This window comes from Dryobates pubescens, chromosome 35 (assembly GCF_014839835.1).
Source record: "Dryobates pubescens isolate bDryPub1 chromosome 35, bDryPub1.pri, whole genome shotgun sequence".
Classification (NCBI taxonomy): domain Eukaryota; kingdom Metazoa; phylum Chordata; class Aves; order Piciformes; family Picidae; genus Dryobates; species Dryobates pubescens.
In genome coordinates, this window is record NC_071646.1 from 4,493,760 (window position 1) to 4,516,656 (window position 22,897).

The following is a 22,897-nucleotide window of genomic DNA, read 5'->3' on the forward strand; positions in this document are numbered from 1 at the left end:
CCTTTGAGTTCCTTCAAAGAGACCCAGCGCTGCTGGCATGAATGAAGCTGTGTGACAGCCGCAGAGCGTGTCCCGGTGCTGCTGCACCATGCTCCAGGCACAGCTGTGTTTAGGGAAATGCAAAAAACAAATGCAGAGAGGTGGAGGATGGCAGAGCTCAGATGAGCTGGGAGCTGCCAGAGCAGCAGTGGGCTGGAAGTGAGGTGAGAAGCCATCAGGCAGCTGCTGCTGCTGTTTCTCCTTCTTGTGCAAAGTGGAAAGGAGTCCTTCCTCTTCTGTGCCACTGCAGTTTTGTCTCCTTTAAAAGACGGATTTAATATTAATCCCATCAGGAATTTTTTCCTTGTGAGGAAAACAGGATATTGTTTCAGGATATTGGGCAACAAAGCTGTCCTTGAAAAGCAGCTCTAAGCAGCCTTGCAGCCTTGCAATGGCTGCACTGTTGTGGGCACTCATGGAGTTCACAGTCGGGTACAGCCAAAACATTCTACCTCCAGAGCGCGGGAGGCCATGGCAGAGCAACCCAAGTTCAGGTCTTCTGTGTCCCATTGTAAACATGAAGGACCTGCAGTAAATCTTAAAATATCATTAGGAGCTCTGGTTTCTCTTAATTAATGTCTCTAGCAGGTGTAGATGTCTAGCCCTGTCATCTGTCATGAACACGCATGTCCTGCTTGATAAGGGAGGTGACAACATGAATCCAAATCCAGGAATTATTGGAGATCTCCTGGGAAAGTCTGTTCTTTTGAGATACCTATCCTAGTTTCCTGAGTAGGCTTTGGGAAAAGGTCTTCTGAACTTTTGGATTCACATTTCACTTCAGCTGAGCTTCCAGGCTCTGAGTTTACCCATCATAGCAACCCTGTGACAATGGATGGGGAGGAGAAGGCATTGGAGTGCTGTCCTCAGGGAACGTGTGGGCTCTGCCTCCCTTGGATGATAAAAGCACAGCATTGTTCAGGACCTTGTTGCTGTAATGGCCTCTGTCATTGTTTAGAAAATAATCTTTCTTGGGAAGAAAGTGTCTGCTGAAAAAAATGTTCCAAATGGCCACTTGTACACCACAGGAATCCCTGACAGTTGTGCTGGTCTTTACACCCCTTGAGGTGACAATTCTCACCCATTTGGGCTCCTTTTGCTGCTCTGCCCACCCTCCGCCACCAGACTCACACACACACTCCCCCAGGGAAACTGACCACCCCCTGGCAAGGTCACATCTCCCCACAGTGGTCCCAAGTCCCCTGGGTTCAGACACTAGTGACTGACCTACATCTGCTGTCATCAGGAGGAGTTGGGGATTTTTCCACACCTGCTCAGCACACTGAGGTGCACTGGGTGCACTGCTTGCACCTGACACACATCAGTCGTAGGTAGCAGAGCTACTTCCTTGCTAAAATCCATGGGCATGGTGTGACCAGCAAAGGGTTAAAAAAACACAGTGATTTGGGGCATGAGTTGATGTGAGGCCAGCAGAAAGAGAGTAATCTCACACAGGGTCTCTCAGACTGAGACTTCAACGAGGGGTGGCTGCCAACATCCATGTGAGCCCCCAGGAAGCAGGAGCTGAGGAGGGTGGGTGGCACTTGGAGGCACATGGCAGCAGGTAAGCTCACACTGCTGTTGCCAGATGGGAGAAGGGTAAATGTGCTCTGTGGAGAACTTTGCCTGATGCCTTCGTTTTGGCTCAGCTTCTCTGCCTGGGAAAGAGAAGGCTGTGCTGTGACACATGCCTGGCTCCAGCCCTCATCCCAGCAGCTGTCACACCTCATCTTCGCTGCCAGAAGAAGGATGCTTTCCTTGGTGAGCCTGCCTAGAAATAAAGGAGCCTTCACCACGTGAAGACTGCACAGCAAATGTTAAGAGATGTCACATGTAGGCTGTTCCTCATTTTCTTGGGCAAGTGCTCTCTGGGTCCTTCCCGTGGGTCCCAGCATACACCAGTGTGCCGCTGCTTGCCAAGGCGCTTATCTGGCACAAGAAATAGTATCTCTGTACCTCCTCCCTTGCCGTCCCTGGAGCCAGAGGAAAGCGATGCTGCTGGATGTCCTTTCCAATGCTAATTCACCTCTCTGCAAGGCCCCGGCTGGGTCTGCACTCGCTCTTCAGGGAGTGTGGGGGCTGCTGTCCCTCCCTGCAGATTGCCTTCCCATATGTTTCCCGCTGCAGTGACTCGTTCTTTCCACGCTCTCCTTCCTCATTTCCCGAGCACTGGCCGCCTGACAAGCTCCTCTTGGCAGCGCCAGTCCTCCACTCAAGGAAGCTGCCCTGCCCATAGATCTGCCACAGGTGCTCTGTGCCTTCGTGCAGGCAGGGGAAGGGGCCAACAGGTTCCCTGCCAGGGGAGCTCGGTCCTCTACTCAGAGGTGAACTTCACCTCAGGGAGCAGCTGAGCCTCTGCCAGTGATCAGACTGCCAGGATGGGGCATCAGCATGTAGGTGACACAGAGATCCTGTCCTCAGGATGCTGCTGGTGGATGAACACTGAGCTGCAGTCCAGCCACACTGCTGTCCTCTTTGAGCTGGGGTCACCCAAACCAGTCTGACCAGCACAAGATCCTGTTCTGCCACATACACCAGATGCTGGGATCATCTTCCTTGAAAAGCTTTTTGGCAGACCTGGGGATCCCTGAGGAAAGAGGCAGGGATAATGGGGTCAGGCCATGGTGGTGGGTGTACTGTTCGCTGTGTCCAGCTCTCCTGTGGGATCACAGCTGTCCCAGAACATGCTGTTTTAATGACTCTATTCCTGTTCTTGGGGTGGGGAGGAAAAGGTGGGGGTACTGCAAGTAATTTAACCTTATCCTGCACCAAATAACTTCACATGTCAACAACACTCCCTCACCTGCATGTCACTCTGCCTTGTTCCCCTGCCCAGGGAGCCTTGTGCCAGTTGGTGCCTTGTGTGATCCCCAGCTGACAGAGGCTGGAGGCACTCATGGCCGTGTTGCTTGATCTCCAAAGAGGCCGCAATGCCTCTCCCTCTCCACACGACACATCCTTAGGATTGATTTCCACTGCTGGTGGGTTTGGTGACTGGACTGTTTCTGGAAGGATGGCACCTTCAGAGATCTCATGGTAGCATCACCACGGTGCTCCAGGGCTGCTCTCCAGCTCTGCTCTTACTTTGCTGTTTCTGTGGCAGCTGTTGCCTTGGGATGTTGCAAAAGCCCAGCTCCTCTCTGTAGTGCTTGACAGTTTAGGTCCTGTGTTAGCTTGGAGGAGCTTGGGGCACTCTCAGAGGTCTGAAAAGGAAGGGAGAGGATTGCAGGTGGCCTGAGAGCCAGGAGGTGGCTGCCTTCCTGCAGGCACAGGGCTTGCCCAGCTGGCTGTGATGCCTGTTGGTGATGCCTCGAAGTCTCCAGGTGCATGGCTCCCACTGCCTGCTTGCACAGGGCTGCCCACGGCATTGGGGCAGCTGTTCCTGCTGGTGGGGTCACTGGAGAGGTCCAGTACACCCAGTGCAGAGCCTGGGGAGCTGTGGGACTGAGTCAGCAGACCTTGAGGCTCTGCTAGGCAAGGCTTACAGAGGAGAAGACTGAAGCTGAGGGAGGGCAAGCGCTGGCCAGGGCAAGCACCCCAGACCTGGGCATGCAATGTCATGCTCCCAAACCCTGCTGACAGCCTCAGCCACCATTGACTCATTCTTGGCTGCCCAGTGGGGTTGAGATCTCCCACCTACAGTGCACAGTGGATGTCTTACCTGGCGTCCTCCTCTCCAGAGCCATGACATGGCCAAGGACAGCCACCAGGACCTCATGGCTGCATAAACCCCTGGGGAGGCAGCAAGCACTGAGCCAAGTGCCTGCTGAGGACAGACAAAACACAACCCCCAGTATTTGTTCTGAAACCTGCCCAGGATTGCTTTGGCCTCATTGAGACTGAAGGATTATTTTCCTTAAATATTTTTAAACCTGGAGCCTGGCAAATACCAGAGGGCTGGGATTTCCTGGCTTGAGCACACAGGTCATGGAAGGCAAGGAGCCCACTCCTGTCATTCCACCTGGGAGGCCCTGGGAACGGCTGGACTAGGACAAGCAGGTTGGCAGGCACTTGGGAAGGAAGCTGCCTGCAGAGCATGCATGTCACCTCAGGACTCTCATTGCCCATCCTCAGAGGAGACACCAAGCCCATTCCCTGTGCTGGGCCAGCTCCCAGACCCATGCCACAGGCACTGCCCAGCCTAGGCTGCTCCATGTCTGGGCATCCATCATGAAGAAAAAGCAAAAGCTGCAGGGAGGAGGTTGGGATGTGCTTATTTTCTCAAGCAACAGTAAGGGGGATGCAGAGCCCTTCAGTGAGCTTCTGCTGGTTTAGAATGGCTGTCCAAGTAGAGACACCTTTCATGTCTGTGCAACAAACGGGATCCTGCTCATGGAGAGGCAGGGCAGACATTAGTCTGTGTGTCTGTTCCCTGGAAGCTCTGTCCAGGTGCCTCTATTCTCCCTCTTCCTCTGTGGGTTGGCTCAGTACCTGAAAGTTTCCCAAAAATAACCCCCAGTCCCCATCAGGTAACAAAAAAGGGAGGGAAAGGTGGCACCTGTGGTACGCTGGGCCAGCAATACCCCAACCAGAGTGGCCACCAACCCCATCCTCTACAGGCACTGCTCCCTAGCAGCATCCCAAGCACCTGCCCCAAGAGAAGCCCCAAAGTTGAGCACTGCCCTGCTCCCAGATTGCTGGGCACAGGGAGAGCAGACTCCGGCTCAGAGGGGCAGGGGTGGGGCTGCTGTAATGCAGGGGCCTTTTAAAACACCCTGCTGTCCCCCACAGCCCCACAGGCTGCACTGGGGCAAGAGTGGGTGGAAGGACAGCAAATACAAAGCTCTGTGTGCTGGCAGTTTCTTGGTGGCCGAGTTGATTGGTGCTGCTGTCCCAGTTGTTCCCTCGCTGTCAGGATGGCCACAGCTTGCTCCTGTCCAGCGCTGGTGAGCACACGACCCATTGTGTGCACGTGTAAATAGACATTTGTGCTGCTTGTTCCAAAACCCCACTTGTTCCGTTCCCAAAGAGCCTGGACTGACAATGTCAGGAAAGCCTCTGTCCCCCTGGCTTTGTTTGACCATGCTTGTTTGGAGGAAAGATCCCTGGAGAGGAGCTCTTGGAGGAAAGATCCCCAGAGAGGAGCCTGCAGCCGCCGCATGGCCCAGCACAGGAATGCTGCTGCCACTGAGCACCCCCCCACTGCGAGCAATGCAGGGGAGCCCACGGGCTCTGCTCCTTCCCAGGGCCCAGCTCAGTGCCATTCCTGGCCCTGGGAAGGAGAGAGTGGTGACCGCGGCTGGTGGAGCAGGGAGAGGGGGCGGCAGGGCCGGGGTGCTGGCTGGAGAGCATCCCAAAGGCTTGCTGGGGGCTGGCTCCCGGTGAAGTGGGTCAAGTCCATTCCCTACGCAAACACAGGCCTAAGTCCATCACCACCAAAGTACATGGAAAGCTGGAAGCAGTCCTGGCCCCAGCACAGGCTTTGGGGACTTTGCCTTTTGCTGACCTGGAGGCCAGGATTTCATGCCCCACCAGTAGTGAGGGTCGGAGCAGGAAGCAGGCAGCTTTTCCCTGCTTCATCAGGGACCAGCCTACTGCCATGTCCTCCTGCCTCTGCCCCACCAGGATGCTCTGCCCATGGCCTCTCCAACTCTACAGTCCCACTCCTCTGTACCCTCATAACCCACAGCCCCTCACAAATCACCCTCAGCATTTGTGCAGCCACGTGGTCAGCTGCGTGGCCAGGCTCCAGGAGGTAGTGGGGGAGGAAGCAGGTTTACAGACCTTGAGTTCTGCCTCCCATGTCCACATTACCGGGGATAAAGTTTGGATAAATACTGCCAAGTGTCCACCAAAACCAGCTCTCGCTGGCTGACTCAGCTCTGCTTTCTTCATCTGCTTTTTGTGTCTGGGTTTACACAAACCCTGGTGGCTGAGCTGCAGGAGAAGCCGCGTTGAGCACTTCACTGAGCCTTACGTGCCAGCCAGAACTGCTTCCTCACCTGGGCAGGTGCCCCATCAAACATCTTTTGACCCACCCTCCATGGCAGCATGCCAGTCCATGTCATGAGTACTGGCAGGGGCACGAGGTGCACACAGACACTGTCTCCAGAAAGCCTCAGAAGAAAATCTTTGCACCGACCACAAGATACCATCTAAACAAATCCCAGCTCTTCCCTAAACAGAGAACAGGACTAAATGTGCCTAATAAGCTGCTCAATCTGAATTATCACCCCTGCTCTAATAACACCTGAGAAGCCAGGGTGTTGTTTTGGGGGGTTTTGGGGTGGGGTTTTTTGTGGGACAAGAAACATTTCTGTCATTCCCCAAGCCCAGCTCAGGGATAAATAAAGCCAGCCCTTGTTTGTGAGCAGGAGGTCACGCTCCCATTTTAGGATCACAGCTCTGCTCCCCTTTCCCTGGTTTGTAGGCTTAAAAAAACCCCACCAAATGTATCAAGAGATGCAAAAATGCAGAGAAAATTGGAGCAGGAGCAGCGAGAGGCAAGTCAAACACCCTGGCATTTAGCTCCCTCCACATGTGTTCTGCAGATAATTTGTTATCACTCCAGTCCAAAGTTAACCTGCTGGAAACCTGCTGTGGGAGACTTGGCTGCAGCTGCAGTGTTTCAGATTTCAGTGTTTCAGCCAGGCACAAACAAACCAACAAATGCCTTAAAGCTTGTTTTTGATTAAACCTGCCACTGCTGGGTACAAATACAAATATCCACTTTCTGGGTGGAAGTTCATTGGGGCACAAACACCAAAGATCACTAATCCCAGTAAAACACAGGCTGTATCTGGTGCCATGGCTCGGCTGGCAGCAGCTCTTGTGGGGCCGGGCAACACTGCCCCAGGGTTTTCACTTCCCCATCACAAACCAGAGGGATGAGGAAGGAGGAGGAGGATGATGCCGGAGTTTCCTCCCAGGCTCGGGGGATTGCCACCAGCCCCAGCAGGCTGGGGTCTCATACCAGCTGCCCACCCCTCCCGGCAGCAGTCCCCAGCCCCCTGGGTAGCTCCAGGTGCCCCAGCCTTGGGTGTCTCCATCGCCTCCCACTCCAGGGGCCGCGGCAGGAAGCTGCGGTCGTGGCTGTTTTTCTGCCCTGGCTCAGGAGCTATTCTTGCACACCTCGGGTCGTGCTGTGTTTTCACCGTCTCAGAGGAGAGCTGGATTCGCCTCCGTCCTGGCCTGGAAAAGCAGCGACTGCGCTGCGGAGAGCAGAGGGAGCACAGAGGGAGGTTCGCGGTCTGGGTTCACAGCAGGCGTTTGTCACAGGGCCAGCAGCAGCCACAGACCCCACGTCCAGATCCAACACAGTGTCCCACACAGGTCCCACCGCAGACCCCACTTCCAGGTCCCACACAGCGTGCCAGCCACCAGCTCCTCCTTGTCTCCACGGGGTGCCCTGACTGTGCTCCCCAGGATACCTGGGGCTCAGCAGTCCCTGGATGGGCACATCGCCTCTCCAGGCCTGGGCTCTGCCAAAACCAGTCCCCATGAGGGAAGCCTAGACTGGGGGCATGTGGTGGGCAGCTGACTCCTAAGTCCCGTGTGCCAGCCAGGCAATGCTGCCAGGGCAGGAACAGCCATGCTGCTGCTCATCAAGGTCCCTCATGCCCCCATGGACTCTGCACCCTTCGAGTCACTGGCACCACATCACAGCCTTTTGTGTACCTTAAATAGCTGCTGGTGCCAAAAGGCACCAATCACCCTTGGCTAACTGACTCCTCCTCTGTCATCTGGTCTCAGACCAGGCTTCAGCAAGGAGTGTCCCAGGCAGGTTCTTGTGTGTCCCCAGCCATGGGCACGCCAGGGCTGCACGCACTTGTGGCTGTGTAATGCCATAACAAGATTACCCTGTGACATGATGGCTGTGAAATAATCCACAGTATCATTCAGTAAATCCTGGGATCCAATTACCCTTCCACATGACACCCCCTTCCTGGGCACAGGGAGGCCAGGGGGCCACAGGGCCCTGCCCCTCCAGCAGCTGCCCACTCAGCTCCTGTGCTCCCCTGCACCTCTCTGCCCTGGTGTCACCTAAGATTAGCAAAGTTTGTGTTACCCTGCGGGAGCGCCGACCTCTGCCAGGCTCTGCTGTGTTTTCTCGCCTGGTTGCCTGCTTCCCAGCGCTGCACTGATCGCCCTGCCTAGCCAACCTCACGCTCCCTTGCCACCCTGGCAGCGCCAGGCCTGGTTGAGTTGGTGTTCAGGGGGTGATGCCAGCCTGCCTGGGATGGGGAGGGAGCCAGCGTGGCCAGCTGGGAGCTCCACGGGAAGTCGGAGAGGTGAGCAATGCCACCCTGTGCGGAGAGCCCAGGCACACACCCTCCTCCCACAGCAACAGTGTTGTTTGCAAACAGTTTTCCAAGGCATTTTCCTTGTCCCAGCAGCTGCTCCCTGCAGCCAGCGTATCCCTTTCTGTGAGAATAAAGCCTGGGGCACGGGTAGAGCAGCAGTCCCTGGCCCCAGCAGCAGTGCCAGGGCACGCATGATGCCCCGCAGCCGGTTCGGCAGCTCTGCTGCAGGCGCCGCGGCTGCTGCTGGCCCTGGCAGGTGTTCAGACACCAGGGCTGCTGCCAAACCAGGCAGGGAGTGTGGCCAGCTGCAAATTTCGGCTTGGTTTTTGGAGCCTTTGAATCGCTGGCCAGCTGCCAGGTTTGTTATTTGTTAGTCTAAGTATTTTTTTTCCCAAGTGAATTTCAAGCCTGCGAGAGGAGCTGGGCAGTGGGAACTTGGCCAGGGGCCCTTGCCATCCTCAGTGCTGGGGGAGCAGGGATGAAGGCAGAGGATGCTGCAGCATGGTCCACCCTGCCCTGGAGACCCCAGGTAACAGGGCAGTGGGCTGCCAGCAGAGCCCTCACACCGTGAAATCTTCAGTTTCACCTCGGCTGCAGCGGGAATGCAGCAGCAACTCCCACACATGGGGCAGAGTCCATGGACCAGCCTGCCTGGGGCAGGGTCTGCACTTCTGCAGGTCCCTAATGCCACCCAGGCCTCAGTGAGGTGTCAGAGGCTTGTGACTCCAGGCATGGAGCCCCAGGGCAAGCACAGGATTCTTCACACCCCTTTGTCTCTGGGAAAACCTCAGGGTCCCATCTGATCAGGCCATAGTGAGGCTGAAGTCTGTGTCCCAGCTGGGTCTGCTCAGCTGGATGCTGGAGCTCACCCTGGCCCTGTACATAGAGCCCACAGTGCCCAGCCACCCTCTGGGCTGTAGCTTTGTGCTTGACCATTTGGCACGTGTGATCCCATGAGTGCAGGCAGCTCCCCAGGAAAGGCACCCAGCTCCCACCCTCACCCAAGCAGCCATGGAGGCCTGGGCACAGCTCATGAGGCACTCATGCCTGCTGGGGTGCCCCTGGGAGCCAGTGGGCCACCGCTGTGGTTGGTATCTGCAAGTTGCCTTGGCAGGCATCTGCCCTGGCCTCCCAGCATATGCCAGTAGAGTCAGCTTGGGATCGGGAACCAAAACAAAACAGGGGCAATTTGCTGGGCAAGAAATTGCTCTTCCATCTTGGAAACCTGAGCCTCAGATGTATTTCCCTCCAGGGACAGGAAACAAAAGCCTTGGGAGGGCAGGGAGCTATGGGGCAGGGAGCTATGGGACCAGGGACAGGACCACTGCTGGGAGGGTGCCAGCAGGAGGGTGCCTGCTGGGCTCTGGCAGAAGCAGGGCACATGCAGCTGGGGTGTGTCCTGTTGTCCCCTGCGCTTCCCAGCCCCCCGCTGCCTTCCCTGCCATTGTTTGTCAGCCCCAGGGGTGAGGCACAGTGTGGACACTGCCTGCCCTTCCACCCAACACCTCCCACCCAACACCTTCCAGGAGATGCACATGCCCAACTGCCAGGCACTTGCCACCACCTCTCCAGGGACATGGGGCCAGGGAACCCTTCCCTCCTGCCTGCCCTGACACCCAGCTGCTGAGGGGAGCAGCAAGTGGCTCGTCCCAGGATGGGGCGGCACCTTCCCAGGAGCCAGCCCAAGCGCTGGAACAGGGCCAGAATTCATCCCCACACAGCCAGGGATGCTCACAGCAGCCGGAGGCAAGGGGCTCTGGCACTCCCCTGGTGCCCCACTGGCCTCTCTGTTTGGATGGATAAAGCCTCCATGATCCCATCTGCAGGCAAAGCCATTTCTGTCACATTACTTCATTCCCCTGACACTAATGTGGTGGATTTTGGAAGTAAACCTTCCTGCCAAGTTGCCTGAGTGTTATTCCTGTGGCTCAGCAGCTGCTGCTTGCTGACCACCGCAGCCATGGCAATGTCTCACCACAGCCAGACCAAGTCCAGTGGATGCCTCACAGGCTGCAAGGTTGCTCCTGCCAGTGGAGCAGGAAAGATGTCAGTACCCAGCACATGGCACAAGGGCCTGCAGCTCTCTTCTGGGGAGATCCCCTCTCTTCTGGAGATCACCCCCTGCTCAGGAACCCCACCAACACCCCCAGCACAGAGCCATCAGCTTGTGGGCTGGACAGGCTCACACGCAGCACAGGTACGGGCAGAGGGGCACGAAGCAGCCCCTGGGGCCACAGTGCCAGGGCTCCAAGTCCCAGATGACCCTGAAAGATTAATGACCCTTTTTCAGTGTTTGCTTTAGGCAGAGCCATCACTGCAGACCAGAGGGCTCCTGCTCCAGGCCTTCATTTAGATAGCTGTCTTGATATGAGAATGAGCTCCCCTGGTGAGGTGCAATGTGGAGAATTTGAATGGGGGCTCTCAAACCGGTTGCAGAGAGAGAGATTAAGATCAGTATTTGTCCCTTTCTTCTTTTTTTTTTTTCCTTTGTCCTTCCTACCGGAGCAAAAATATTCCTGTTTATTGCTACAAGCCCTTGGGGGCTGTGTGGTAAACTCCCAGTGGGAATGACTGTCTCCAGAGATCAGAGATCCCGAGAACATCCCCTTGCCAAATTTACAGTTACTGTTAGCTCTAATCAGCCTTGTTTATCTCTCCCTGTGGTGGTATTTGGGAAACTAGCACAGGTCAAACACGGGGCAGTTCCCTCATTGTTACCAGATATCCGAAATCTCTCTTTGGGCCACACCAAACCCCTCACGGTGTGGACAACTTCTTCATGCCTCCTCCTGGAGCCTGGCCCTGGGCTCCTGCGTGCCTGGGCCCAGGGAGCAAGTGTGCTGTTCCTGCCCAAAACCCTGCTGCCAGGAAAGGGCCAGGAGAGGAAGAGCACAGGCTTCTGTCATCCCAACCCTGGCACAGCTCCATCAGTCACTGGTGACCCCCAGCCCAGTCCCACTCATTGGGTCCCCACAGGCAGCCAGTGCCCACGCCAGCCACAGCTCCTGGCCACCCCAGCCTGCTCCCGGGAGCAGGGCCGGCCCTGGTGCCTGTGCACTCACATCCTCCCTACTGTATATTCTTCCTAAGAAAATAAAGCATCACTGTCCTATTAATTATGTGAGTTCTGGAGCAATATTTTTCCCAGAGTCACCTACTGGTTCACAGATTCGTTTTCCAGGCAGCTTAGCCAGTAGCCTGGCAACACGGTGACCTTCTGCTCTGCTCAGCTCTCAGTGTTTTATTAGCCACACTGGACTCTCTCCACTGCTCCATATTGCTGAGCTCCTCATTAGTACAATTAATAAGCCGCTTCTGTCAATTCAATCAAATGCCAGGCTCGACAGCAGGAGAAAGCTTTGGCAGATCAAGCAGGGGAGATTCTGGGTAGCACTGGGAAATTGCAGGAAACCTTTCATCTCCCCCAAGGAGCTGAACAAGAATGGAATTGTGGGATTGGGATTCTCTCAGGTCATGTTTATTTATCGGTGGCTCGTTAGTATAATAAATCAGGTCCCCTGTCACTTTGAATGAAGTCATAGGTTTGCTGGAAAGAACTTGGCAGAACACCTTGATATTATTAGTGATGGCGTGGACAAAGCCTCATGAAAGGCGATGCCCTGGCCGGGGCTTGCAGGCACCCTTGCACGCAGCCACTCGTCCCAGTGCCCACCGGCAGAAGGCCACCGCCAGCCTGGGCTGGAGCGGTCATCCTAGGGCAGCGCCTGGCCACCAGGATGGGCTTAGGATGCACCAAGCAGCGTGGAGTGTGTCCCAGGTACCTGATAGCCATGGGAAGGGCTGCTTCTCCCTGCTCCTGCTGCCTGCTCCAGAAGACATCCTGGTGGGAGACAGCCCTGCCCTGGCCCTGCTCTTGTGCTGCCCACGCATGTTGCCAGGACGTGGCAAGCACTGATCCTGCGCCGGTGGTCATGTGCAGCGGGCACATGTGACAGGGCTTTGCCTTTCACACCTCTCTGCCTCCTGCCAGACTTTGCCCTGCCTCTGACGTTGGGGTGCTCTTTGGATCCTGCACTGGCTCTGGGAGCTCCTGGGGTTGCAGTGCCAGAAGTGCCAGGCAGGACCCAGCTGCTGCTGCAGCAAAGGTCTGGTGCTTGCACGGCTGTGGCTCCTGAGCCCGGTGAGTCCCTGCGTCCTCTGAGCAGGACCTGCCAGCAGCAGGGGACCAGGAGGTGGGTTTGCAGAACCTTTGGCATGGCCCTGTATTGGGCACCCCAAAGTGGGGCACAGTGGTCTGTGGAGATGCTGGGTGGTCACAGTCTCCTTTGCTGGATCTGGCACTTTTCCACAGCAGATCTGGTGGAAGTGATGCTGGGTGGGAGTGAGGAAGAGCTGGGACTGCCCTGTCATAGCCTGGATGCCCTAAATAGAGCTGCAGCAGCACAGGTGTGTGCCCCAAAAATGTTCCTAAAACAAACCTCTCCAGGAAATCCTTTGATCTGGTCTGGCAATGAAAATGTAAATCTGAACAAAAATCAGGTTTTTAAAAAGATTTAATTGTCATTTAGTTTAAATTTAGCTGAAAGGTTCTAGTTTGTTGTTCACTTCATCACACACTGTTTGATCTCCACACTGGGATAAACATTAAACTGTTCCTAATTTGTTGCTCCCTGTCCCACTTTAGGGGACAGTTAGCTCTTGATGTCACAGTCCCTGGGCTGAGTCTGCACCACTGAAGGCAGGGTGGCCCAACACAGCTGCAGGAACCTTCCCCAGGCCAACCCATCCCCATCCCCTGGGCAGTGTCCATTCAGCAGTGGCCTGGGAAGCACCCGAGGCCCTGCTCCTGCTCATTAGCTCTCTTGACCCATAAATGCCGAAGGAAACAAACAAACGTCCGGGAGGGGAGGGAGAGGAAGGGCTGTAGGTGTTGGCCTCAGGTCTGCAGAGCCAAACCCGGCTCCAGCTGAAGATGCCATTGTGTGCAGTGATTTCCCAGGAAAAACAGGCCTGGAGATCTCCTCACCGCTGGGTGACCGGGAGGGCGTGGGTGTGGATGAGGGGTGGAGGGAGCCCGAGGGCTGCAGGGGCGTTTGGGGTTTTTGCTGCTACTTCCTGAAGTAGATGGCAGCCGCAGCAGACATGACCGCACAGGCGCAGCTCTGCGGCAGCGTGGGAGAGGTGCTGGTGCCCAGCCCTGGCACATACTGTGGCACCGCTGATGGCTGGCAGCGCTGCTGCCCGGCTCCAGCTCCTGGCCCACCCAGGGGTGCTTTGGAGGACAGGCAGGGGCTGTGCTTGGGGGCTGCACGCACATGAGCTGCAGGTTGTGTTCCTGTGGCCACCCACCCAACTGGATCCGGGCCCAGGGAGACCTCCCCCGCAGTGCCAGCCTCTCCAAGGCTTCTCAGGCAAATCCCTTGCATCTTTTGCAAAGCCTGGCCTAGCTAAACCAGTGCCTCAGCACCCCGGGGTGCCTAGCCCCTGCCCCTGTCTGTGTGGTAGCATGGCAGGCTGGCTGGGGACACAACACCCTCAGCGTCCTGTGCCACAGGGGACCCTGCTGCATCCTCCACCCCTGCAAAACCAGCACATGCCCCCTCCCTCCTTATCTTCCCTTTAGCAGCGGGGGTCTTGGCATCTCCTTAGCCCCCATTTCCTCTCCCAGATCTTGTTGACACAGTGTCTGTGGGAGAACAATGTGGCCAAGGGCAGCAGCGTGACCCTGCCCCTTCCTCTGCCTGTCCGCTTGCCTGCCTGGATGATCAGGGCACCCAGGCCTCAGGGACCCGTGGCATGGCCAACAGGATGGCTGCACAGGGGCAACAGGGCAGATGGAGAAGGGCTGGTGAGAGAGCCAGGGGAGAGAGAGGTGTTTGTCCTGAGTTATCAGCCAGGCTGACACCCTCTGCCCTCCCCCAGCACTGCTGGCAAGAAGGATAACGTTAACTAAGGAGCTCCTTTCAGCCTGTGCTGGTCAAGGCCAGCAGTTTTTAAAGACCTCCCTGGTTTTCCAGCCTGCAAGGAGCAGGGAGGTGAGCTTGCTCTTAATCTGGTGGCAGCTGATCAGGAAGAGCTGTGCCTGTTCCCAAGGAGTGGCTGGGCACCAGCTGGTGGTGCAGCAGATAGCATCCAGCCAAGGTCAGAGTACTGCCCCAGCTGAGATGCCAATGTTCTGAGGGCTGTGAGGAGGGAGTGGAGCTGTGGGGCTGGGAGCCCAGCACCCCTCAGCACTTCCAGTGCCTCCTGGCACCCTTCAGCACTCCCTGGCACCTCCAGCCCAGAGCAGGCAGAGGGGTTTGCTCAGCACCTCAGGACCACTTGGGCTCCTCTGCTGAGACTCTTGTGCCATCCAGTGGTGAAGGCCCAGCCCAGGCTGAGCCTTCCCACACCACAGCTCAATGTCACAAAGAAGGGAGCCATGCTGGGCTAGATGGAGCTTGGGTAGCATCCACCCAGGAAGGACCCTACACAGAACCTGCAAACGACAAGGGGCCGCACTGAACCCCCAGCCCAGGCCTGTCTAGAACCAGGCCGTGCCTGGCAAGAGCTGCAGGGAGTCCAGGCCTGTGCCTGGGGTGCCCAGTAAGGAGGAGAGCAGCCCAGGCATTGGGACAGGAGAGCAGCCCATGAGAGCTGAGCAGGGCTGGGCTGCAGCAGAGCCTCCTGTCTTGCCATTGAGACCTGGGAACAACCTGTGCTGAGAAGGATAGAGAGTCCATGCCTCAGGAACAGGGAACTAGGCAAGCCCTTCCCTGGTAAGCCTCTGGCCAATCCACACCACTCATCCCAGCCAGGGGCAGGACAGGGAATGAGTGCCTCCCCCATGCTAAACCACACTGGCTGGGATGGAAGGGCCTTTTGGGGACCATTTCAGCTGGTACCAGCTGTCCCACCTCTACCTGCTCTGCAAGGGCTTCTGCCCACTTCAGCAGAGTCAGCAGGGCTGGGCTCAGGCTACCTGGAGGGAAGCATGAGTGACCTCAGATACTGCACACAGCATTGGCCATGCCTGTGCAAATGGCTCCCAGCAGGCAGGAAGGGACCCCAGGGCCTCTATTCCTGAACTGATGCAGTGGGCAACTGTGCAGGTCTGACAAGAGCTGAGTGGGACAGGGCTGGGGCTGGCATAAGGAGTGAGGATTGAGGACTTTGCTGGGAAGACAGGGCCCCGGCAGCAGCAGTTGCAGCTTGGTAAACCACATCAGGCTCCTTTCTGCTCTGAGGTATTTGGAGCAGCACAACAATTAGGACTGGCTTCTATTAATATGCAAATTTCTGCTGCCATGGCAATACCCTTACACATGCAAATTGCAGTGGGAACCATTGTTGGAGAGACCTGTACTGGGCCCTGGACTTGGAGCAGATGCTCCAAACTGAGTTTCCCAGAGCCTGTGATCCTGGGCAGCAGGGAGAGCACTGCCAGTGCCCACTGTGATGGGCAGCAGTTTGCAGCTGGCAGCACCGCTGGTCCCTGCGCAGAGCCCGGGCCCGTTTGCCCAGGTGCTGACGTGCCAGCAGCAGCAGCAGGCTGGGTGGCATGGCCTCGCTGCTCCGTGGGAATCTCCTTCCACCTGCCACTGGCATCTCATTCCAGGTTCCAGACCAGCAGCCGTACCCCAGGCTGCTCTGCGGAGCAGGGCTGGGCTGGGAAGCGTTCGCCCTCCCCACGCTGCCAGACTCGCCGGCAGGGCCTGGCCGCTGCCCAGCATCGCCGCAGGCTGCCCGGGGGAGCCGGGGCTGGTCCGGGACCGCAGGCGCTGCGGGTGCCAGCACCGGCTTGCCCTGCTGGCAGCCAATGCGGAGCCGCAGATCCCGACCCCAGGGGCAGGAACATGTTTTCTCCTGCGCCTACTTGGGACAGAGCCTCCAGCAGCCCCACACAGACTGGGCCTATGCCACTGCACCGAGGGTTGTGCTGGCTAGCTTGGTGGCCATCGCGCCGGGCCCACTGGTGGGCAGCCAGAGCCCGGGAAAGCGGAGATGTCCTGCACACAGGTCCCTCCCCCTGGCCATGTCCCTCTCCGGCCAGGGCCAGGACCACGAGGTGGCAGTGCACGAACAGCATGGAGAGTGCCTGGGGATGCTGCCACGCCAGCAGAGACCTTTGGGGCTCCTGGCAGCAGCCGCACGGCTTCCCATCACATCTCAGGGTGGACCTGCTGGGTGCCCAGTGTCCTGCTTCCCAGAGCCCTTCAAAATCATGGGGGGACTCAGCACGAAGCCGTGGCCATAGCAGTGAGCTGCCACCTTCGGCAGCGGGGCGTGGGAGCAGCCCGAACCCCTCTGAGGGTCGCGAGTGGGTGGAGACGGCACGCAGTAGCGCACTGCAGGTACCTGGTTAAGTGCTGACCAACGCTGCCCAGGGGCAGTGGGGAGCTCCCACCCCTGAGAGAGCTAAAAGTCGTTCAGATGCGGTCCCGAGGTGCAGCTTTGGCAGTGCCAATGGCACCTCCCCAGCCCCAGCCCTCCCGCGCGGCCCCGCCCCGAGCCGCCTGCGAGCTGGCGTTGCCGTGACGTAACGTGACGTACAGTGACGTAGCGGGGCGTGGCCGGGCCAGGCGGGCGGCGCGGGGCCGGGCCGGGCCGCGCTGGGCCGGGGGATGCGGGGAGCGGGGCCGGGCGTGCGGGCCGCCCGCGGGGCGCTGCCGAGGGCCCTGCTGCTGGCAGCGGCGGCGGCGCTGTGGGTGCGGGTGGCCGCCGCCGAGCCCTGCGCCGCGCCCTGCTCCTGCCGCCGCGGCCTGCTGGACTGCAGCCGGCACCGCCTGCCCGGCGGGCCGGGCCCGCGGAGGATCCCGCCGCTGCCCGCCGGCACCACGGGCCTGTGAGTGAGCGCAGCGGGCGGGGTGCGATGCGGCGGGGCCTAACGGGCAGCGGGGCCGTCCGCAGGCCGCGGCCTGAGAGGCTGCAGCGGGGAGGAATGTGTGGGGCAGGGGTCTGGGGCCTAGCGGTGTCTACCGGCTGCGTTGGGGCCAGTCCGGGGCCTGGACGGACCTCCCGATAGCGGCAGAGTGGCTCTTGGCCGGGCGCGGCAGTCCGCGATAGCTGGCGGCGCTGGTGCTCGGTGTCCGTGGGCTGTTTTTCGGGCCCGGCGTGGCGGAGCCCAGCAGTGCCGCGGGCAGTGCTGCGTTGGCGAGGGAATAACGGCGGCCGGCTCTGGAGTCGGGCTCGCAGGAGCAGCGGCAGCCCCGCTAAGGGGGGATGTAGCATGAAAGGAGCCGGCCTCCTGCGCTAGCAGCCACCCCAGTGAAGATTCGGGGGTCGCTGGGCACAGGCGGTGTGGGGCGGGAGCAGGTTGTGGTCAGGCAGCCCCGTGGTAACACCAGGTCAAGCCGGGGCTGAACGTTTGTCAGGTTGGGCTATAGGACGCTGTCCGTTACGATTGTGCATGGAAGTGTTCCTTCCAGCCTCTGACCTCAGCTGTGTACCGTGGCAGTTCTGCTGCTTCCGATCTCCTCTGCATCCCTTTGCTGCTTTGGAACTTGGTGACTCCCTCCTTTTCCCTCAGGGGAGCTATTGTGGCCTCCCCTTTACACTTGCTGACATTGCTTCATTGCTTTTCCAAATACCCACAAAACAGTTAAGAGCCACCCTTAGTCTCTGCTCCCAGAAGTTTAATTAGACCGTGTGCTAATTAGTGTTTACACAGGGTTGAGAGCAGGGCACTTTTATCCTTCCTGTCATAGTCACCATTGCCTTTGTCACCTTTGCCTACAGCGTACTGAGAGGTGCTGGAGCACGGGGTATATCAAAACCTATGTTTGTGTACGGAGAAGTTGAATTCTCAGGTTCTCTTGGAGTTGTCATGCTTCCCAGTCGATGGGGGAGGGGGTGAGGAAACAATGCACAACCCATTTGGAAGCTGATAGAAACTTTCAAACCACTGCACAGTTAAGTCCAGACGAGAGTCTGATCCGTGTTAACCCCAAGCATGTCAGAGGAAGCCTGTCCCCTTTAGAGTGCCATAGTTCTCTTCTTTCCTTGTGTGATGAGCAGCTAGAAACGTTCAGGACAAAATGTGTATTTCATTAGTCTGCAAAACCTTTGGTGTCTGGGAAGATCGAAGGATATCTCGGTGTTAGCACTTGTCAGGGACACATGAGTTGGCATTCATCAGGTGGGTAACAGGCAAAACGATTTCCATGCTGTTTGGAGAGCAAGTTTCCAAGCTTCAGCTAACATCTGTGTCTCAGAGGGTGTGTTTAAAACTGCTTGGCACAAAATGCAGTGGGGAGAAGTGGAGCTGCCACTGGGCTGTGTTGTGCAAGCTGATGTGCTGCAAATGTTAATTAAGTGTATCATAGAGGGATAGAACCGTTTGGGTTGGAAGGGACCTTGAAGGTTATCTGGTCCAAGCCCCTGCCGTCCCCAGGGACATCTGCAACTCCAGCAGGTTGCTCAAAGCCCTGTCCAACCTGGCCTTGAACACTTCCATGCCTGGGGCATTCACAGCCTCTCTGGACAGCCTTTTTTCCTTTTCTCTAGTCTAAATGTCCCTCTTCTGGTTTAAACCATCGCCCCTTGTCCTGTCACAACGGGCCCTTCAGCAGAGTCTGTCCCGATCTTCCTTACTGCCCACTTTAACTAGTGAAAAGCCACAAGAAGGAGCCTTCTCTTCTCCTGGCTGAACAACCCCATCTCTCCCAGCCTGTCTTTACAGCAGAGGATTCATCTTTGTATTCCGCCCCTCCCTTTGTAGGGCTTCAGAGCTGGACCTAATGCTGCGGGTGGGAGTCTCAGCAGTGTGGAGCAGAGGGGCAGATTCCCCTCCCTCAGCTGCTGCTTGCGCTGCTGGATCTGCAGCCCAGGACAGGGCTGGGGTGCAGATGCACGTTTCCAGCTCATGTTGAACTGCTTGTCAGCCAGCATGCCCAAATCATTCTCTTCAAGGCTGCTCTCCATCCCTTGTGTGTATGTTCTCTGTTGTGGCTTTCAGAGTTTTGGCAGATGAAGTGTGTGTGTGGGGTGACGTTTTTTACTTCCCTAGGACTGCTGTAGCAGTTCTGGATCTGAAGGAGCTCTAATGTGTACAAGCTGTTTTATCAAAGCTTAGCTTCTCTTGCTTGAAAAAGTCCCCCTCTTAGGTCTGTGATATTGTTTCACCTAACTTTAAGAACTAAAAATTCTTGGGTTTCCTAACTCTTTCAAACCACTTGCAGGTGAAGCTTCCAGTGTGGGAGGTGTTGGGGTTTGGTTTGGGGTTTTGGTTTTAATAAGACCAGGAGAGCAGCTTCAGAACATATTTTAATGACAGTAGCATTCAGGCAACTGTAACCTGTTTCTTGCTGAATTACCTATGCTCAGTGGTGGGTATGGAAAGGGTGGGGGAGTCAAGGAGTTGGCCGGAATTTTGGGGTATGTCTGCATCTCAGCCTGATGTCCTTTAGAAGAAGGAGCACAAGCCCTGCCTGCAGGGCAGCCATCTGCAGGGGAAAGGGAAGCAGGACACTGGTGGTTGCTGCCTTCCAGTCCTGTACCAGTGCCTGAAGGTTCTTCTATGTGCTAAGGAGCTGATGAGTAAAAGCAGCTTAGGTATTGGTGAATCAGTTCAGCAAGTTGGATTCACAGCTGGTTCTTTGGGTGAGTTTAGGTGTTTTCAGCTCAGTGGCTGCATCATCACCTGCGTGGTGCTGTGGGGAAGAGGCAGCTGTGCTCAGTTGGGCTGAGTTAAGATCACTCTTCAGGACTGAGCATACAGTAATCAGTTTGGTGTGTGTGCTCAGTTTTATTTACTTAAGTGATGGATACCACTTCAGCTCAAAATGAATGTTTAGATGATTAGATATACAATGCCAGGTGAATGTGAAATACAGCTCTTGCATCTTTGCTCTGTGTCTTTATGTGGGCCTCAGTAAAGCTGCAAGTGCTTCTAAAATGATGGGTGCTGGGGTTGGGGCTTTTTGTCAGAGCAAAGGAGTTGCATAGAACCATGGAATTGTTAGGGTTGGAAGGACCTAGCAATTGTTAGGACCAGTACCTGTGTAATGGTTTTGCTTCTTGGTGCAGTATCTGGACACCCCCAGGAGTGTGTTCTTCTGTGTCTGTTATCTCACCCCTCCTCTATGGGCTGTACTTGGGTCCTGTGAAAAGAGTGTGGCTCTAGTGAAACCAACTGCTGCCAAGATCAATCTCCTCAGCCCTGGCAGTGTGCCTTCATGTTTGAAAGATCCAGGAAAAAGCCTTCCTCTGGGATTTGGGATCATGCTGCCTGTCTGTTGAGCATGGCTGATGGCCCCAGGGCTGTGCTGGCTCTTTTGGCATGCCCAGAGCTGTGGGGCCGTGGTGCAGGCTCTAGCAGAAACCCCAGGGGGTGTCCTGGGGGTTCAGACTCCCTGCACCTGGACAGCAGCTCCAGCAGCAGGTTGTGCTCTGTGGGTTTTTGTTACTGGCATTTAGGATCAGCGTCATTACTGCACACACTGAGGGAGCAGGCCTAGAGAGCAGCATGCCCTGGCTCTGGGCACTGTTCTCTGCTCCAGCTTCTCCTGGTTCTTCTATTTTTTCAATTGCAGGGGTGCCTAGTTGTTTGCAAAGCTGTTTGCTGCTGTATCTATGTAATTTACATCTTGGTGTAATTAAAAGCATACATTAACAACCGTCTGACTTGCCATGACACCCAGGATTTGAATAATTCATTGCTGGGATGGTATCTGTAGTGCTGAGCCTGAAGTTAACAAATAGTCTGTCAAGTCCTTGCTTTCTCCCAACAGATTATGGTCTAGCAGATGAGATTTACATTGGCAATGCCATGGGCATGGGGTGAATGAAACCAGGTCCCGCTTGGGTTGTCTTCTGATGCTGGCAGGTCTTCCCTGCATGAGGGGTTCTTGACACTCACCAGTGGGCACTTATGGGTTCTCAGGTTGAACTTGCACTGTAAACCCCTTGTTCAGCAGGGACAGCAGTGTAGCTTTCCTTCCCCTAGCTATGGTTTTTGGACAGCTTGGTGTCTGTACAGGTTCAGCCCTTGGTGTAGTTGGAGTTGACCATGGATCCTAAGCGCTTGCAGGGGCAGATGAGTCTGTGGGTGTCATGACTGCCTGAGCCTGGTTGTCAGTGGAAATACCTTCACCTGATCACTTACATTTTCATATCCCCTCTGACAGACACATGGTAGCTCTGGTCTCAAAGGGGAGTTTTGTCTCCTGTGTCAGCAGAGCTGCAGGTTGCCTGATAATCTTAAACTAACTGTAATAAGTATGTGTTCCTCCTGTAGTCATGAGAGAAAAGCAGTGATCCAGGACACTATCAGGGGAACTCATCAGGAGGTGAACACCTTTTGCTGAAAATAGCTCATTATAGCTCAGTCCTTGATGTCAGAGCTGGAAACAGAGTGAGAAGTGAGATGCCTTGCTGAATAGAATAGAATTAACCAGGTTGGAAGAGACCTTTGAGATCATCAGGTCCAACCTATCATCCAACACTATCTAATCAACTAAACCATGGCATCAAGCAGCCCGTCCAGTCTCTTCCTAAACACCTCCAGTGATGGTGACTCAAGGGTTTTGGGTGTAACAGGCAGTACCCAGTTGTGTAGGCACCTTGTAGGCACAGTTTTTGACTGTGGTGAGCTGTGAGCTCCAGAGATTCCTCTCCATACTGAGCTTTGAATCAGAAAGATGTCAGAAAGAAGAATTGGTTGCACCATCTGACTGTCCTCACTGCTGTGGCTAGAACCAATTTTTCCATCACAAACCAGGGCTTTTTTTGGTTCATGCTTTGACTCATGTCACAAAGTAATCTGTGCTCAAAGAGTCAGCTTTCAGAAGTGGACCCTTTTATTTTTTCCTGTAACATTATATGCACCAAGGCCAAAGAAACAGACTTTTAAAATGAAAGGAATGGGAATGGCACCAAGAAACAGCATGGACATGCAGACCAGATGGAACAGTTCTTGTCCACTGAAACAGTCCAGTTCCATTTGGTTCCTATAAGCAAAGCCAGCAGCGCTGAGGCATGTCTTCCAGAAGTGCCCCAACCTCCTGTCTCTCTCCCCTCCAGCCTTTTTGGTCCCTCTGTGCATGTGTTGTCTCCTCACAACGAGCCTGCTGTGCCCAGGCAGCCTCTTTGAGACATGGGGCAGGCTGAGAAGATGAGATCCTTGCTGCAGGGACAGCTCATGCCAGGCATTTCCTGTCCCTGGAGAGTTCTTCTTTGCAATAGACAAATAACTGTCTCTAGAACTGTGATTTAGAGCAAAACCACTCTGCTCAGGTATGAGCTTGCTGTCAAGAAGCCTTTTCAACAAACAAATTGAGTCAAACAGAACTGCCAGTGGCCAGACCCTTCCCTGTGAGTGGCTACTGCCAGTGGCCAGGCCACTCTGGGGCCACTAGAACAGGAGGAATCCTTCCTTTGGGGCAAGAATTGCATGTACCATAAATACAGATTGAAACTTCTAGGTTACATAAAACATAGATGTTTGTTTTGATTTCCCAGGAGGTAGAATAACATTTTATTTCCTCTGTTCTCTAGGGATTTAAGTCATAATCACTTATTGTCATCCAACTGGAGCATTGATTTGTCTGTCCATACACTGCAAGAAGTGTAAGTTGCTTTGGATGGGGATAAACTCTAAAGATGTGCCACCTCATTTTAATCTCTTGCATGAGAGCTGCTCTGGCTCACAGAAATATTCAGTGCCAGCTAATTGA

At 55.8% G+C, this 22,897-nt stretch overlaps 1 protein-coding gene across 1 annotated transcript; it reads left to right on the forward strand.

Annotated features, from left to right (window-relative positions):
• Positions 1–16,824: 16,824 nt before the first annotated feature.
• LOC128898888 (leucine-rich repeats and immunoglobulin-like domains protein 2) lies at positions 16,825–22,794 on the forward strand. Its single transcript, XM_054176292.1, has 2 exons — positions 16,825–17,067; positions 22,719–22,794. The coding sequence occupies exons 1-2, from the start codon at positions 16,847–16,849 to the stop codon at positions 22,792–22,794; spliced, it is 297 nt and encodes a 98-aa protein (XP_054032267.1). The 5' UTR covers positions 16,825–16,846.
• Positions 22,795–22,897: the final 103 nt, after the last annotated feature.

Coding starts and splice junctions, on each gene's coding strand:
- LOC128898888 (XM_054176292.1), top strand. CDS start 16,847: ATGCGGGGAGCGGGGCCGGGCGTGCGGGCCGCCCGCGGGGCGCTGCCG. Junction 17,068..22,718: donor CCCGCCGGCACCACGGGCCT/GTGAGTGAGCGC, acceptor TCTGTTCTCTAG/GGATTTAAGTCATAATCACT.